General features: G+C 39.0%; 1 protein-coding gene across 1 annotated transcript; it reads left to right on the top strand.

Annotated features, from left to right (window-relative positions):
- The first annotated feature begins 14,552 nt into the window (after positions 1-14,552).
- Positions 14,553-14,972, top strand: LOC110934725 (monothiol glutaredoxin-S2-like). The gene has a single exon (XM_022177564.2). The coding sequence runs from the start codon at positions 14,631-14,633 to the stop codon at positions 14,937-14,939; it is 309 nt and encodes a 102-aa protein (XP_022033256.1). The 5' UTR covers positions 14,553-14,630; the 3' UTR covers positions 14,940-14,972.
- The last annotated feature ends 2,506 nt before the right edge of the window (positions 14,973-17,478 follow it).

Genomic DNA, 17,478 nt, shown 5'->3' with positions numbered 1-17,478 from the left:
CCATATGCCAATGAATGGTTCCCACCTGGTCTTCAGTCGATTTAAGTTTATATCACCCTGCACACTTTAAAATGATTGTGAGCCTACTGATACATCTTATATAGAGCTACTTATCGTTTTTCATTTAAGGTTTAAAGAGGTTTGGATAGACCACTGATGTACTATCATTTTCTCTTCTGCTCGCAAGGAAACTCATTTTTGTTTTTTTATTGTTTTTGTGTTTTTCAAATTTTTCGATGTTTTTGGATTTTCAAATTTGGATTTACTCCCCCTAAAATCAACAAACTAAGATAAATTTAAAAGACACAAAGATATTTACAAAAATGATTTTTCAATGTTGGTTTTACTCTTACTTGACCTTAATGTCGTTTACCAATAATAAAAAGTAAAATCTTGATTTGTCAAATGCTTTGGTAAAAAGGTCGGCACGTTGGTCATCGGTGTGGACCTTAACAACATCGATTAGCCTTTTCTCAAAGCAATCACGTATGAAGTGATATTTGATTTCGATGTGTTTGGTATTTGAGTGCTGCACAGGATTTCTAGTGATCTGTAATGCAGCAGAATTATCAACGTAAATAGGAGTAGTTAGGAATTCAAAACCGTAGTCGCGTAATTGTTGTTGGATCCAAAGAACTTGGGAGCAACAACTTGAGGCAGCAATGTATTCAGCTTCGCATGTTGATGTAGCGACGCATGTCTGCTTCTTGCACTGCCATGTGACTAGGCGATTTCCCAAAAATTGACATCCAGCCGTTGTGGATTTGCCGTCGATTTTGCATCCGCCAAAATCAGAATCACTAAAAGCAATCAAGTCAAAGTTATTATCCTTAGGGTACCACAGACCGGTGTCAGGGCAACCCTTCAAATAACGAAAAATCCTTTTGACAGCAGCAAGATGTGAGGCCTTCGGGTTGACTTGATATCTGGCAAGCAGGCACGTGGGTACATTATGTCTGGTCTAGATGCTGTGAGGTACATAAGAGATCCGATCATTGCGCGGTAGTATGAGGGGTTAACAGCTTCACCCTTCAGATCTGGAGTAATTCCGTGATTTTATGGCAATGGGGTACCGATGGGCGTTGCATCAGACATCTGGAACCGGCTCAAGATGTCACCTACATATTTAGTCTGATGGATAAATATCCCAGACTCCGTTTGTTGCACTTGTAGGCCCAAAAAGAAGGTCATTTCTCCCATAGCACTCATCTCGAATTTATCCTGCATAATGCGCTCGAAATTCCTACACAACACATCATTAGTAGAACCAAAAATAATATCATCAACGTATACCTGTACCAGAAGAAGATCTCCATCTTGTTCTTTGATGAAAAGAGTACAGTCAATAAGCCCTCTTCGAAAACCGTTCTCCAGCAGATAATTAGATAAGGTTGCGTACCAAGCTCTCGGTGCTTGATAAAGACCATAGAGAGCTTTGTTGAGCAACCAAACCCGATCAGGATGGATAGGATCTTCAAAACCTGGAGGCTGTTCGATGTACACTTCTTCTTCAACCACACCATGTAAAAATGCACTTTTCACGTCCATCTGGTAAACCTTGAATCCTTTGAAGGACGCATAGGCTAGAAAGATCCGAATTGCTTCAAGACGTGCAACAGGTGCATACACTTCGTTGTAGTCGATCCCTTCTATCTGACGAAAATCTTGAACGACTAAACGTGCTTTGTTTCGGATAACAACTCCGCGGTCATCCTTTTTGCATTTAAACACCCAACTGGTACCAATCTTCTTGTAACCAGCAAGTTTCTCTACGAGCTTCCAGACACCCAGCTTCTGGAATTGTTGCAATTCTTCCTGCATTGCTTCCACCCACGAGTTATCTTTCATGGCTTCTTTCCAAGTTCTTGTCTCTTCCTGTGAAACATAACACTCGAAAGACCAATCATTTTGTTGACCAGATTCTCGAATAGCTGCATACAGGCCTGCATTGTTGTTGTTCCGCAACATGTTTCTTGTTTGAATGCCACTTTGCACATTTCCGATGATGTTTTGTTGAGGATGGGTATTATGAATCCTTGTTTCAGGATTATCTCGAACTGGAATATTTATACCCAAATTGTTGAGATTGAGATCAACAACTAAATCAATGCCCGGAATTGACGAAGAGGATGATGTAGTAGCTTCAGCTGTTCTAGGGGCATCCACTGGAGGAGTACCCTCTGAAGTACCATGAACTGCTGATGTTGGAGCTTCTTGATCTGCATCTAGAAATTCATCATCCTTTGAAGATTCGTTCAATTCGGCAGCATCGTGAAAATCCTCATTGTCGAGAACATTGTTGTTCACTGAAGATGGTTCTTGATTGACAAGAATTGGACGAACCACCGGTGAAACTGTTGCATTGTCACTCTCGAAAAACATCCTTGCTGCAGCAGTTTCTTCAACTGCTTCAACATTGATCGAATTGAAAAAGTCATTGTACTCAAACATCCAAGGCTGACCAGGACATTTGACTGGCAATGTGTGCCTTTGTACTCTGACTTCAGACCATTCCTCGACCCTTTTTGTCTCTAGATTCCAGACTCTTAAGTTCGGGGTGGCATACCCTAGAAAGTATCCGTCAATTGCTTTTGCCCAAACTTTCCATTAGGATCGATCATTGTGCATGGAGCTCCAAACGGTTCAAGATATGACAGATCTGGTTTCCGTTTGTGAAAAAGCTCAAAGCAGGTCTTGTTGTGCCTTTTGACTGTAAGGACTCGATTCAATGTATAACATGCAGAGGCCACAGCTTCACTCCAGGATGGAATGCGCAACTGCGACTCTACCAACATTGTCCTAGCAGTCTCGATCAATGTGCGGTTCTTACGTTCAGCGACGCCATTCTGTTGAGGAGTGTAAGCTGCACTAAATTCGTGAAGAATACCTTTTGAAGTGCAAAACTCCGCCATGGCATGATTTTTAAATTCAGTACCATTGTCGCTACGTATCCGCCTAACCTTCAATTTATACAAATTCTCAATCTGAATGATTAAGTTTTTGATAATACCAAAGGTTTCACTCTTGTGTGCCATGAACGCCACCCAAGAAAATCTTGAATAATCATCTATTATCACGAGGCAGTATTGATCATTCCGAATACTTTTGTGCTTGAGAGGACCGAACAAATCCATGTGCAAACGTTCAAGAGGAACTGCCACCGTGTTGATCTTCTTTGTAGGGTGCTTCTTCTTCGTTTGTTTTCCCTTCTGGCACGAAAAACAGACGTCTTGAAGATGGAAATTTTTAAGAGGAACACCATTCACCAATTCATTTGAAACCAAATGATTCATTTTGCGTAAGTGAATGTGACCCATTCGTCCATGCCAAGAGATTGAGTCTTTTTCTGTGGCTTTGGAAACGAAACATGTTGCTTGTGCAGACGTAGTAATAGCTTGGCTCATATCAAGGACGTACAAATCATTTATCCTTGGAGCAGACAAGAGAATCCATTCTTTTGGAATTTTGAAGCCGGGATTCAGCACATAACATCCATTAGCATCAAAGTGTACTGAGAACTGCTTGTCACAGATTTGAGAAACACTAAGAAGATTGTGATCAAGTTGTTGAACAAAATTGATCTTATCAAAGCTGACAATCCCGTTGGATATCATTCCTTCACCCGTAATATATCCGCCCTTATCTCCAGCAAAAGCAACATAACCTCCTCTAATAGATTTGACGTCGTAGAGAAGCTTCATGTCGCCTATCATGTGCCTTGATGCCCCACTATCAACAATCCAGTGACTACTGATAGTTCCTCCTGGAACACCCTGACTTGATGAACTGTCGACATTAGCCATAAAGGCTGAATGGAGAGAAGACGAAGAATAAACAGCTTGATCCACCAAGATAGATCTTCTTTGAGTTCCTGATGCAGCTTCCTCCAAAAGCTCATCAATATCAGCATCAACTGACGCACTTGATGTCTCACCCACATGATCATCGCCTGAACTTGAGGATTCTTCATCTGAACTTCTGCTATAACCAGAAGAGTCTTCATCCTCAGAAGATTCATCACCATTGGCGGAAGATTCTCCACCACTAGTGTGAACTAAATCTTTAACCACTTCAGCAAAACATGCTGTTCCATCTGGAGCATCACCACTCAGCTGAATTGACCAGTCACAACCTTCATCCACTTGAACGACAAGTGCCCGGTTGGCATTTGATGTTCCAGCTTGGCTCTGGTTGTTGACAGGTATCAATGTACGCTCATTGTTCCTGTTCTGGTTCTGCTGGTTGCCTTGGTTTCTGAAGGGATTCTGGTTCCCATGCTGTGCTGGCCTTGTACATTCCCTTTTAAAGTGACCCCGTTCACCACAATTGAAGCACTTTACTACTTGTTTATCGAACCCATACTTGGTGTCTTTCTTGCTCTCCAAGCTGGTTCTGCCAGTTCTTTCCATGAAATCCTTTGCCCTTCTTACAGCACTAGCAAAGGCCCACTTGATGTCCATCAAGTCCATCTCTTCCTTGTCAATCTGCTGATAGTCTTCTTGTGTCAGATTAATGTTGCCAATCTGACCTTCCACTAACCCACAGTACGCGCTCACAAAAGTGTTAAGCAGCTCCATGTGTTCCCTTGCTACTTCCACACTGACCTTTGAAAAGCTTGAAGTGTCGAGCCGTACTGTATTTGGCTTTGATTGTTGACCAGCAGATGATGTATTTCCATAACACGCTTGTTGTTGAGCAGGAGGAGGTGGTTGTAGTGGATTTCCATACAAGTCTGTGGTGGGGGCTGGCTTAACAGGAACTTGTATTGGATTGCCATACATATCCGTGCTTGTGACAAACGTCGTTATACTTCAAAATCTCCAAGAAACTATTCCATTGGGGAGGCAACGCATCAGCAAACTTCTTCACCACCTCTGCTGTAGTTGTTACTACTCCAAAATTGCCCAACTCTATAAGCAAGTGATAAAACCGGCTTGTCATATCCCCCAACGATTCCTTATCCATACATGTGAAGCCATCGAATTCTTTCTTGAGGAGATCGTGTCGCAGTTGACGTGTTGCTTCATTCCCTACCCCTCTGGTCTTCAACGCGTCCCACAACTTTTTTGTTGTCTTGAAACTGACAAACTGATGGTAAATATCTTTGCTTAACGCCTGAGTGAGAATGGCGTATGCTTTCTTTTCCAGATCATACGTCTTCTTTTGATCTTGAGGAAGATCGGCAAACGTAGCAGTAGATGAAGCAGCAACGTCTATAGCTTGATCGAAATCTGTAGTGAAACGTATCCACAGTTCGGTATTTTGACCAAGAACGTATGTACGAAATCTGTCAACCCAACCCGGATATTCGTTCAAGTGCATCAACTTTGGAGGTCGATTCAAACTTCCGGTTTCGCTTTCGCTTAATAGAATACTTTGAATGCCCGGAGTTTGATTCGATACAAATGCCCATTGATCGGTTGATATGGCATTAGTTTGTGAAGATGTCGACACGGGAGATTCGGCCCATGAGGGAGATAAACTTGTATTTGTATACTTTCCCCCATCCGGAGCCGGAGTACTCCACCAACTCGGGTTCATCTTTGATGTTTATAACTGAACACCTGAGAAACACAACTCAAACAGACAGTTAAGTCACAAATGCAAATCTTCTGTTTAAAAAAAATGTTTCGACGAAACAATTTTTTTTACGAAACAGACTTAGTAATTTTACGAAACAGATTTCAGATTTTAAATTGAGCTCCTAGACGAAACAGGTTTGTTAAACTGGGTTTTATAATTGACGAAACTGGCCCAATTAATTGTTTGGCGAAACAGGCCTTACAATTTTGACTCAAGTGAAATGGCGAAACATGTTTGTTATTTGGGCCCTTTTAGTGATGAAAATGAATTCTAGTTTTGGGCTTTTGAAGGTCACGAAACACATAGCCCAACTGTTGACAAGAGGCAAGGCCCAAAAACAATATTGGCTAAAATGATCTCAAGGCCCAATTTTCTTGACGAAACAAGTGGAGGTCAGAAGAGAAAATTCCTTTTGTCTTTTGATCTCGGCGAAACAAGAATTTTTCTTTGGGATTGACGAAACAAGAATTATTTGACGAAACAAGAAATATTTAGCCTTTTTGGGCTTTGACGAAACAGGGCCCAATTTCACAAAGTGTTTCGTCGATAATGTTTGACGAGAAAGAAATCTTGTTTCGTTGAAAATCTGTTTCGCCAAAAACTAACTGGGTTGGTGAAGACTTTTTCAAACTATCTTTTACTGACACAACACAGAACTACTTTCGGCTAAGGACATCCCCTTTCACCAAACAAGGTATGGTTTGTATTATTTTAATCAATAACACTTCCCAACATAAAAACAACTTTCATTTCTTATCCTCAAAGATCAAAAACTGTGAAACTATGAAGAACACTTTGAATGTCACAAGAACACACTGAATTTTCCGGTAAAAACTATGAGTTTTCCGGTAACCCGAAACTTTCCGAACACGCGATTTTGCTAAAATGTTTAATAAAAACCAAAAACTAACATGTGAGCATGAAAAATAACAAGGTTTTTAACAAAACATAAAGCAAAAACACAAGATATTTGAAGATATGACCAGATTTTTCAAGAAAAATAAGAACTTCAAACACCCGGAAAACACCCGAAAACACTCGGTTTTAACAAGGAGAAGAGCCTCATACCACTTGTAGGTCCGGCTAGGAGGATCTAGTCGCCTAATCCTTGTGTACAAACCAGCCCGGTTGTGCGGAATCCAACCGGAAAGGCAAACCGAGATAGAACACGCAAAAACACGACACGCAATATTCACGGATTAACACCACTTGTATTAATACGAATGAAAGGTTTGGTTACAAGCTCAATGTTTACAGATGTATTCTATAAACTCTCTCAAACTCTCGTGTGTGTGTTTTCTCTCTGTGTGCTCTCTGTGTTCTCTCCTGCATTTCTTATCCACAGACAGACTATTTATAGACACAGACACTACGAATCAGATCTTGGCGAATCACAACTTGGCGAATCACCAGATCATTGACGAATCAAGGAATAGTTGACGAAACATAACCACAGTCGACGAAACAAAGCAGTTTCGTCAACCTTACTTCAGTTTCGTCGCTGATATGGGCTTGGGCCCAAGTCTCTTTCGTCAAACACTTGGCCCATGTCATGTTTCCTTTGGTTCGTTGAAGGTTGAAGCCCAAAACATTTGTATTGCAGATTTGTTAGGCCCAACCACTAAGTTCACGTCCCTTGTGACTTCTTTGTTCGATTTGATCTTGTACACGACGGAGGAAAGTCGAGTCTTGATCCAAAGCGTGTCGCGTCGATTGTGCGGAATCCAACCGGAAAGGCAAACCGAGATAGAACACGCAAAAACACGACACGCAATATTCACGGATTAACACCACTTGTATTAATACGAATGAAAGGTTCGGTTACAAGCTCAATGTTTACAGATGTATTCTATAAACTCTCTCAAACTCTCGTGTGTGTGTTTTCTCTCTGTGTGCTCTCTGTGTTCTCTCCTGCATTTCTTATCCACAGACAGACTATTTATAGACACAGACACTACGAATCAGATCTTGGCGAATCACAACTTGGCGAATCACCAGATCATTGACGAATCAAGGAATAGTTGACGAAACATAACCACAGTCGACGAAACAAAGCAGTTTCGTCAACCTTACTTCAGTTTCGTCGCTGATATGGGCTTGGGCCCAAGTCTCTTTCGTCAAACACTTGGCCCATGTCATGTTTCCTTTGATTCGTTGAAGATTGAAGCCCAAAACATTTGTATTGCAGATTTGTTAGGCCCAACCACTAAGTTCACGTCCCTTGTGACTTCTTTGTTCGATTTGATCTTGTACACGACGGAGGAAAGTCGAGTCTTAATCCAAAGCGTGTCGCGTCGAGTCGCGTCCATAATCATGTATCAACACACGTCGTTTCCTTGTCGTTCAAAAAAGTTAGTTGATTAGTTAGTTAGTTAGTTAGTTATTATTAGTCATGACGGTTACATTTAAACCCTTTATAGTAACCGTCATCTTCATCTTGGGCCTATAAATACCCCAAAACCTTATCATTATCATTATTATCAATAAACATATTCTTTGTTCTTGTTGTAAGAAATATCAAGCCATCAAGAAGATTTATCGATTTTAAGGCAGGTCAATTATATGTGGATCTTATTCTAAGAAACATCAAGATGAATACTCATATTTATGGTATAAAACCAAAATTTATTAAATCAAAAAAAAGTACAATACCATGTCCGAATATTGGACTTTTGGAAGGATAAAATACAATACAATGTCCAAAATGGACTTTTGAAAAAATAAAATACAATACTTTGTCCAAAACGGACTATTGGAAATAACAGAATTACAATATATAAAATTCAAAACGAAAGATCTTCACCCGTCCTTTTTGCCTCGCACTCCACCTGGTGCTGATTGTTGGGGTTGAGAGTTTTGTCAGATATTTTAGAAATCAACGTTTGGATAGGTGGGTGAAGAAGATAGGAAAAGATAAGAGTTTTGATTGACCGCTTTTAGGCAGGAGGGGTCGTAGGATGTCGCTGAATTGAAGTACTCCCTTGCCACTGAAGTATATGGGTTATTGATGTAGCGTGTGTTATGATAACGAAGAACAAATCACGTTAATTCTGCGAATACCCATGATGATCTTCCCCAAACCCCCCTAAATTCAACCCAAAGGGCAGAGAATTTGAAGTGAAAAGAGATTAAACTCGAAATTGATTTCTCCCCGTTGGAATTATAAGAGACTGAAATTCGAAATGGGTCACAAAAAGGCCATGGGCCAAACACAAGTCCGAAAACAAAATGCATAAAACATCGGAAAAAAACATAAAAAAATGCTCAAAACTCCCATTAGAATGTGTTTTCTAGGGCGAAACTTGGACAAGGCCCTTCCAGGCCCTTGCCACGATGTGCTCCTCGTTTCAAGCTTCTATTTGACTGGTCGAATGCCTAAAACGGAGACTCGTAGCCAAAGTTATGCTCGTTTCAGAAAAATTACCCTTTGAAGCTCGATCATGGGCCTCGAGAAATGTCATGGCCCGATCCTCTACATTTGGGCCTGTATCAGTTATCAAAGCCCATAAGCACAAAGTCTATGTTGGAGGTTTCTCCCATTAGTGGGTCCTTTGGCAAAGTGCGAAATGACTAGAGGATGGGAGTGGAAAAGATGGGGGATAAAGATCCGTCTTGTGCAAGCTCTGTCCAGAAAGAGTCAAATGGTATTATAGGAATATCATAGGCAGAATTTGTTGGGTCATCATAGAATGGGTTTGGACGAGCATTAGTTGGCATCGAGTTATTAGGATTTGTAGGTCTAAGGTTCATAGGAGAGATTGGTTTAGAGAGTTCTTTCACCCGTGCATCCTTCGAGACAACGGCATCCCTGACTAGAGAGGGGTGGCAATGAGCTAAATGGCACACCAGATTATATTATATGGACATCCTTAGCTTAGTGCGAAACTTCCATCGCTGTTGTTGCTTCGTCGTGGAGTTCATTAGTGGTATGGAAATCTCGGGTCGCACACTTTTTCCATATCCTTATATTCTTGGCGACAAACTCCTGTCAAATATTTAAAATCAATAACTATAGGATTTCTAGCCTAGCCTTAGAAAAGAAAACTTAGACACGGAATTTTCTTATGGAATCTACAATTGTGATATTTGAGCTTAGACACAAAAGCCTAGTGTCTAATTCGCTCAAACTGTAGCTCTAATACCAACTTATCACACCCTGATTTCACGGTGAGCTCGGACTTGGGGTTTATGCGTGACGATTGATAATAGTAATCACAATAGACATGGTAAGGTAGAATAAAGTAAAGTAATAAATGTAAAATCTTGAAATTAATAAATAAAGTTATGCAAGTTGTACGTGTAAATATCCACAGGCAGATCAAAATAAAATGTCACTTTAGACTAATAAGGGTCTTTCCCATGAAGTTGCAAATTCTAATATATTAAGACCAAGCCGCTCCAGCCTATTTCGTATTTGCTAACAACATGCGCTTAGTATTTTGAAAATACATCAGCTTTCGTTGGTAAATACAATTAACCGACTTTTGAAAATCTTTTCAAAATTTATTTAATACCATTTGGTATATCATTTTTAAATAACTTAAGACAAACTATATCTCTTGTTACTAGTTATACATGCTTGTCAATACAGCCGAGACCGAAAATCATATGCCAGTACATGATTAATCGACACACCACGTTTTCAATATCATATAAATATATAACATTAGCGTCTGTCAGGTGTATGCATACACCCCGCGCTTAAGTCGTGGTCATTTGCAATTAAATGAGTCGCGATATCCAAGACACGGTCGTATTAACCCCCCAAGTGTTATCAAGCAAAACGAATTAAAAGGGGTTATTTGCATTTCTATGACATCATTCGCCCTTTTGCAATAGCCGGCCAAGTGGCTTGTGCCATAACCCACGCCTTTATAAAATAAAATACGCTAAGAGTATTTACCTGTGGTAGTCTTTAAAATATCAATATGTTTAGCATAGTCGTAATTCAAAACGACTTAAACTTAGGTGCAATTTACTAGAGGATTCTAGTATGGAATGAACGGAAATATTATCTGTTAGAATGTTAACGGGTCATTTATAAGTCATTGACTTGACCAGATAACTTAATGGATACGCTCGGTTCGCTAGATTAAGTGTTGACTAGATAGAATCTCGTTTATACCCTTCCGAGTGCAAGGACTCGTTCAATATTGGTTAAGTAACCAAATATTCTGATTAGAGATGGTTTTGAAAGGTTTTGACCTGATTCGGCTAGTTTAAATATTTTATTCTATTTAAACTAACCGTAGGCGCACACGCGGTATGGGGTGGTCGAATAGGTCTATGACAAGTCCCTTATGCCAAAATGTATGTCATTATGTTGTATAATCAGTTTCAAACTGAGATTACATCTCTTGTAGGTTTTAAAAACCATATACAAGCCATAAGAGCATTTTTGGTATTTTAAAAGTATATAATGTGGACTTGTCAATAAACCCGTCAAATGATATGACCAGAAGGTATAACCTCATAGGGTTATTCCTAATAACAATATGGTGATATAACAACCCTTAATTAGGCCCTAAACTTGACCAAACGAGTCAAATTCGAAAGGCAACGAAGAAATCAAATTGTTTGACTTTCGACTACGAAACGGGCTCTAAACAGGAAATGATGAGTTGGACATGATAAAACATGTCCTAATAGGTTATATAAACTGTATGATATTAAAATATTTGGTTTTGATACTTAGAAGTTCATTTATCGTATTTTGCAAAAATCTGTGTTTTTTACTTTTATTTTATATAAGTTTGACTCGTCATTTCGCCTAATTAACGTGATTATCAAAGCGCGAAATCACAAGGGATTAACACCTTCATTATTATGATCACATTGCAAAGTTCAATGCAAACTTTGTCTTGACCAAAATAGTCAGAACCAAAAGTCAAAGCAAAAGGTCAATTTGCTTGATTTTCCGCTAGTAAGTAGCATAATAATTGAAAAGAACTAGGGAGAACACTTACTAGTGTTCAAGGGAAGCTTAGAACTCAGAATGGAGGCTTCTTATAAGCAGAAGCAAGCTCCAAGAAGTTTTTAGAGTAAGAAGTGTATGGTGTGAGTGAAAATGTAAAGTTAATAAGCTATTTATACTAATCCTCAAGAGCATAGAGCATGACAAGTGTCTCAATATGTCCTAGGAGCTTGATTAGTGTCCTAATAGATGTCAACATGAGATTTAATGTGGCAAGGAACTAGCAAGGTGGCACATGATGCAGGAAGGTTGCAGCAAGGTTGCAGCCAGCTTAACTTGCTGTCAACGCATCCCTTACGGACCATAATAGTGATGCCTTGCGGTCTGTAAGAGGACCAGGCGCGTCGAGGATTATTAAACATCCTTACGGACCACAAGAGAATGTTCTTGCGGTTCGTAAGGGACCTCGAAAATTTATAAAGATTGCATTTCAAGCAGATTTAACCCCTCAACTTCAATATATATATATATTTTTATGGTTCTGGACCCCTTTTTACAATTATAATTACTCTCTTTCAACATGTCTGAATTATAAGGAGTGTTTCTAGACACTTGCCACCCTAGGATTCGATCTAAAAATACTGGGGATTAACAATTTGCAAATGAGACAAGTATGGTCAAACAACATAGGGTTGTTGTTTGACTATTGTAAACAAGTGACACAAGCATGGTCAAACAACATAGGGTTGTTGTTTGACCATTTCAAACAACAAGGGGATTTCCAAAAGACAAGCATGGTCAAATCATAAGGGGTTGTTGTTTGACCATTGCAAACAACAAGGGTATGTTGTTTGGAATTTCCAAAGGACATCGGTCATATATATACTTTTTCTAGTATCATTTGCAAACCATGGTTTTTTGAGTTTCGAGAGAGCCAGTTTCTACTATGTAAGCTCTTTCGGTATTATGACTGATTGTAACGTTATGTTGTCCGAATCAATACAAGAAGGTGTTTATCTATCTCTAACCTTCCATCTAACTAATCTCGCACTAATCACGGTTAACGGTCCTAATGCACGGAATTTCACAGTTTTGTAGTGCCTCGCACACATCTTGGTCTTACTTGTTTTTCATGACTTGAAGTAATGTCTTTGATAGTGCTTGGAATATAAATGCTCCATCATGATGGCTACACCACCTCCCAGACGCCTTATGCATCCTTACCGCTTCCTAGTGAAGTCTATTAATCTTTTAATCTAATCTTTTAGGTTGTTTAGTCAATAATGGGTTAAACAATTATGAAGGAGATTGGATGAAACTGAAGAAGAATACCCAATAGAAGACAAAGGTAAGAACCCAAGATCAATGCTTTACCATACAAGAAAAGAATGCGTAGTGCCATTCGAGATTTTCCTCCGAGATGTGGACCAAGTTGAATGAAGAACGGAAATGATTGGATCACTGAAAGCGAGGAAGAGGAAGACCATTTGAAGTTGCAAGTGATGAAGGATTGAATGAATCAAGTATATTGGATATTGTTGAAGTCTGAATGTGAAGATCAAGTATAAAATTTAGGAGGGAGTATTGAAGCCAATTAGTCTTTTAATCTAATATTTTTGGTTGTTTAGCTTATCTTTAAACAATTATGTATTTATGTATGTTGGGTCCAGACTTGTATCTTGTATGTGCATGGCCAGTTGAATACCAAACCCATGACATTCAAGTGTTGTAGGTTTATTATGTCATAGAATGGTGTTGTTAAGGCAATTAAAGGATAGGAATAGTTGCGTCGGAATAGACGTGGCGTTTCAATACCTATGTTATGGGTCAAGAACGATTATCGAATATGCATTCTGATTTGAAGTTATCATTCAGAAATCTACTTAATATCTGTTAATCTTTTTTGTTATATTCAAGCTAGTGTTTCCTTGGATTGTTTATACATAAACAAAGAAATCCAAGTACTTGAAGATCCCTGGGATGCATTAGTGCAACACTTCCATCTTTATGGCCCAACTCGTATAATTAATTGAATTTAGCAGTGAACATTGGAACAACACCACCCCATTTTTCACTTGGAAGATGGTACATTTGTATTGCTTGCCATCTTTTTGTTTAATCTTCCTTTTTCTTACCAGATATTAATGGTAGATCAAAGCAGCTGTTATTGTCGTCTTGCTTTCCAGTTACAAGATACGTGAAAGGTCGATCATATAAATATGCTCACTTACATTTAATTGTGCTAAAGGTCACTAAACTCTAATTCAATCTCTCTATATAACATAGTGCACAGTAGTCAAACAAAATTAATGATCATTCATATTTTGGAAAATTGTATCTTCTGATAGACATGCCAACGTAAGTTTAGAGTATTGACTAGTCACTTGGTAGTCAAGCAACAAACATAATTGACCTTTCACTTTAGTTTGAGCCAGTTATACAAATCTTTCTCTTGCCACTTCGTGGACCATTATGCTTCCTTTCTAAAGGCTGCAAGAGGATCACAGAACAGAATCCGATACCAAGATTCGGTAGTACTCAAATGTACAGCACAACTTCTTTCCTTATCTCCAAACACAAAGAAGATATGGGCAGATAGAGAACAAACAGGGCAATAGACTTTCATCACAACCTTTGAACAAGTGGACCTCCATATCATAAAGTAAGTTAACCTTTGTGGCATTTTTTGTGTAGGTATGAGTACGGATGTCCTCTAATTTTGTCATGCATTTCATGATTCCACACATTGCTTTAACTTTTGGTTTATCTCTTTTGGAGTGGGAATTTGATTGATGAGATTACCAATTGGATAAACAAATCACAAATGTACTTTTATGCCATGCATATCAACCCACAGAAAAGGAACCTGTTATACTACACGTATCTTAATTCCGTATCGTTTATTCAGTTTGATAATGATCACCATGATCTGTCAAAGAAAAAGAATCTTATCTCATTTCAGCATCTAACAGGTATCACCCCAACAGTTTAAAATCCTATCACTATATATAGACATCTTAGGATCATATATTCACTCACAACAAATCTTCCCGTAACACCAAACTATCTACATATATCTTTTACAAAATCTAGCATTGCCTCATACAACATTTAACGTCTACAACTCCCGGATATGGCTATGGTTACATCATTGGTGAACGAAAGGCCTGTGGTTATATTTAGCAAAAGCTCTTGCTGTATGTGCCACACCATTAAGACACTGATCAGCAATTTTGGTGCAAATCCTACCGTTTATGAGTTAGATGAACATCCAGATGGGAAACAGTTAGAGAAGGAATTAAGAGGACTAGGGTGCAAGCCAAGTGTACCAGCTGTATTCATAGGAGAGAAGCTGATTGGTGGTGCTAATGAAATAATGAGCCTTCATCTTAAGGGTCAACTGGTACAGTTGCTCCTCAAGGCTAATGCTATATGGGTTTAGTTTAACATAGACAAGCCTAATTATGAAAAGTAGTTTGATGACTGTAGGTCCCTCTCGGAGGATCGAGAACAAACCTAAACCTTGTTATACTAACCCACTAGCGAGTGCGGAATCCAAGCTAGTAGGCAAACCGGGATGAGACAAGTGTAAACACAAACACACAAAGGTTTCACCGATTAACACAACTTGTATTAATGCAAATGAAGGTTCGGTTACAAGCTCAATGTTTACAGAAATGTTCTATAAACTCTCTAAGTGTGTGTGTGAGTTTTGGACAGAATGCTCTCAAAGCTCTCTATCTCTCGGATGTGCAAATGGCAGAACTTCCTCACACATACACTGCATGGGTATATATATACCCAGCCCATGATGCCAGATCGAAGGATCCGATAGACGGTCCGAAGGATCATCTATCGATCACAAGTTGTTCGAATGATCAGCATTGACCTCGAAGGATCATCCTTCGAGGTCTAATCAGTCGAACCATATCTTTCGTGCACCTCGAAGGATCAACAGCATCCTTCGAGGAGCTATCCTTCGATCAGAACACCTTTCACTATTTTACCAACTGTTGTCCAAGTCAAACCGGAGGATGGTTGACTTGGTCAACTTACAACACTAAATAGAACATCGTACATGAAGACCGAATACAGACAAAGTACAGACACAAGTGCACCAACAAACTCCCCCTTGGCTGTAGCTTTGTCTTTATCTTCTATGGTTGTAGACTCGTCTTGAACTTCGACGGTCTTTGGTCTTCGAGTTATCAAAACTCTGATGTCCTTTCAAGTCTTCAATGTCGGAGGATCTTCAAAGTCTTCACGTCTTGCAAGCAGAGAGTGTATCAACAAACTACCCGTATCATGTAGGAAGTGTGTTGACAAACTCCCCCTTAACATAAGCTCCCCCTTGAGTTATGCTCGTGAATAACTTGATCTTTATGAAGTGAGATCCTTGTGGTGTTGATGATGGCCAACGGCAACTCGATCATTTTCATCACTTGAGCGCCTTCTCGTCGTGTCTTCATTCCAGAGCTTGTCATCGACTATGTTCTCCCAGCCTTTAGAATCTGCACATGCAAGAAATCTAAACGCGTAATGAGAACAACTGCTTGGAATATAGTATAAACAAATGACACACGAATGACCATGTCATAATCAAACACCGTCCGACAGTTTGAAAGTTTAATAAATTTATCAATTTTAAATTCTAACTTTCAAAACATGCAAATTTCGACCGTTTATGAAGATTTAGTCAGTTCGGTTTTCAGTCAGGTTTCAGGTAACGAAGACTTGAGCTCCAACATCGTACGATCGAAAATAAAGCAGAAATAAAATCTTTTTGGCTTTTATAAAGTTTATATTAAAACACAGATTTTAGGTGTGTTTTTGAAATTAAAAGACAACAATTTTAATATCCTTTGAGTGTTATCAAACGACATCACCGCTAATGTCGTGCTGATATGCACCAAACGACGAAACTGTTTAAAAGAAACACAATAAAAGTTAAGCAGTAAATAAATATATACAAACATTCTTTTTGCGAGTTTCGAGGGTAAGAGAATCATATCAGTATACGGTCATGCCAAAACACTCTTGTTGTTCAGTTAGTTAACATTAAGATAAGCATCCTATAACAATTATCGGTATTGTTGTCCACTTAAGCTCAACTTATCAGATGTAATCATGTTTAGAGGATACGTTAATGTATGATTTATACTTACCGACCGGTGTTCATCCACATCACGACACATTCCCGTATCAAGGTATGCACGAGAGTTCATCTTACCGGTGAGTATACCGATTATCATCTGTTTGACCGTATAAAATGTGAGATACTCACTTATTTTGAATTGAAAACAAGCCCTATGTGATATAATCACTTATTGATGAGGAACTTGATTTTCATATGCATGAGGGCACAGGTGCAAGTCCGTGAACAGGTCAGTACTTCCGTACAGCAGAGAGACGAACTTGACACCCGGATAAATGTGATATTTTTATCACTTATTTGATTTGGACATGTGATTGTTTATCACTTATTAAGGTCGAATGCAGTATGTAATATGTACACGTATGTATAGTATCATGGAAGATCTAGACTTGCATCCCCGTTATTTTTCGGTAAAAGATACAACCATGATACCCAGATGATAAGCAGCATAAAGACCGAATATCTCAGAACCTCGGCAATCTATCAAACGAAATTTCGGTACTAAGACCATATGCCAATGAATGGTTCCCACCTGGTCTTCAGTCGATTAAGATTTATATCACCCTGCACACTTTAAAATGATTGTGAGCCTACCGATACATCTTATATAGAGCTGCTTATCGTTTTGCATTTAAGGTTTGAAGAGGTTTGGATAGACCACTGATGTACTATCATTTTCTCTTTTGCTCGCCAGGAAACTCATTTTTGTTTTTCTATTGTTTTTGTGTTTTTGAAATTTTTCGATGTTTTTGGATTTTCAGATTTTTGAATTTACTCCCCCTAAAATCAATAAACTAAGATAAATTCAAAACACACAAAGATATAT

This window comes from Helianthus annuus, chromosome 1 (assembly GCF_002127325.2).
Source record: "Helianthus annuus cultivar XRQ/B chromosome 1, HanXRQr2.0-SUNRISE, whole genome shotgun sequence".
Taxonomy (NCBI): domain Eukaryota; kingdom Viridiplantae; phylum Streptophyta; class Magnoliopsida; order Asterales; family Asteraceae; genus Helianthus; species Helianthus annuus.
Note: the sequence above shows the minus strand (reverse complement) of the source record. Positions and strands in the feature narration are given on the sequence as shown.

What these genes read in the sequence shown, in the direction of transcription:
- LOC110934725 (XM_022177564.2), top strand. Translation starts at nt 14,631, where the DNA reads ATGGCTATGGTTACATCATTGGTGAACGAAAGGCCTGTGGTTATATTT.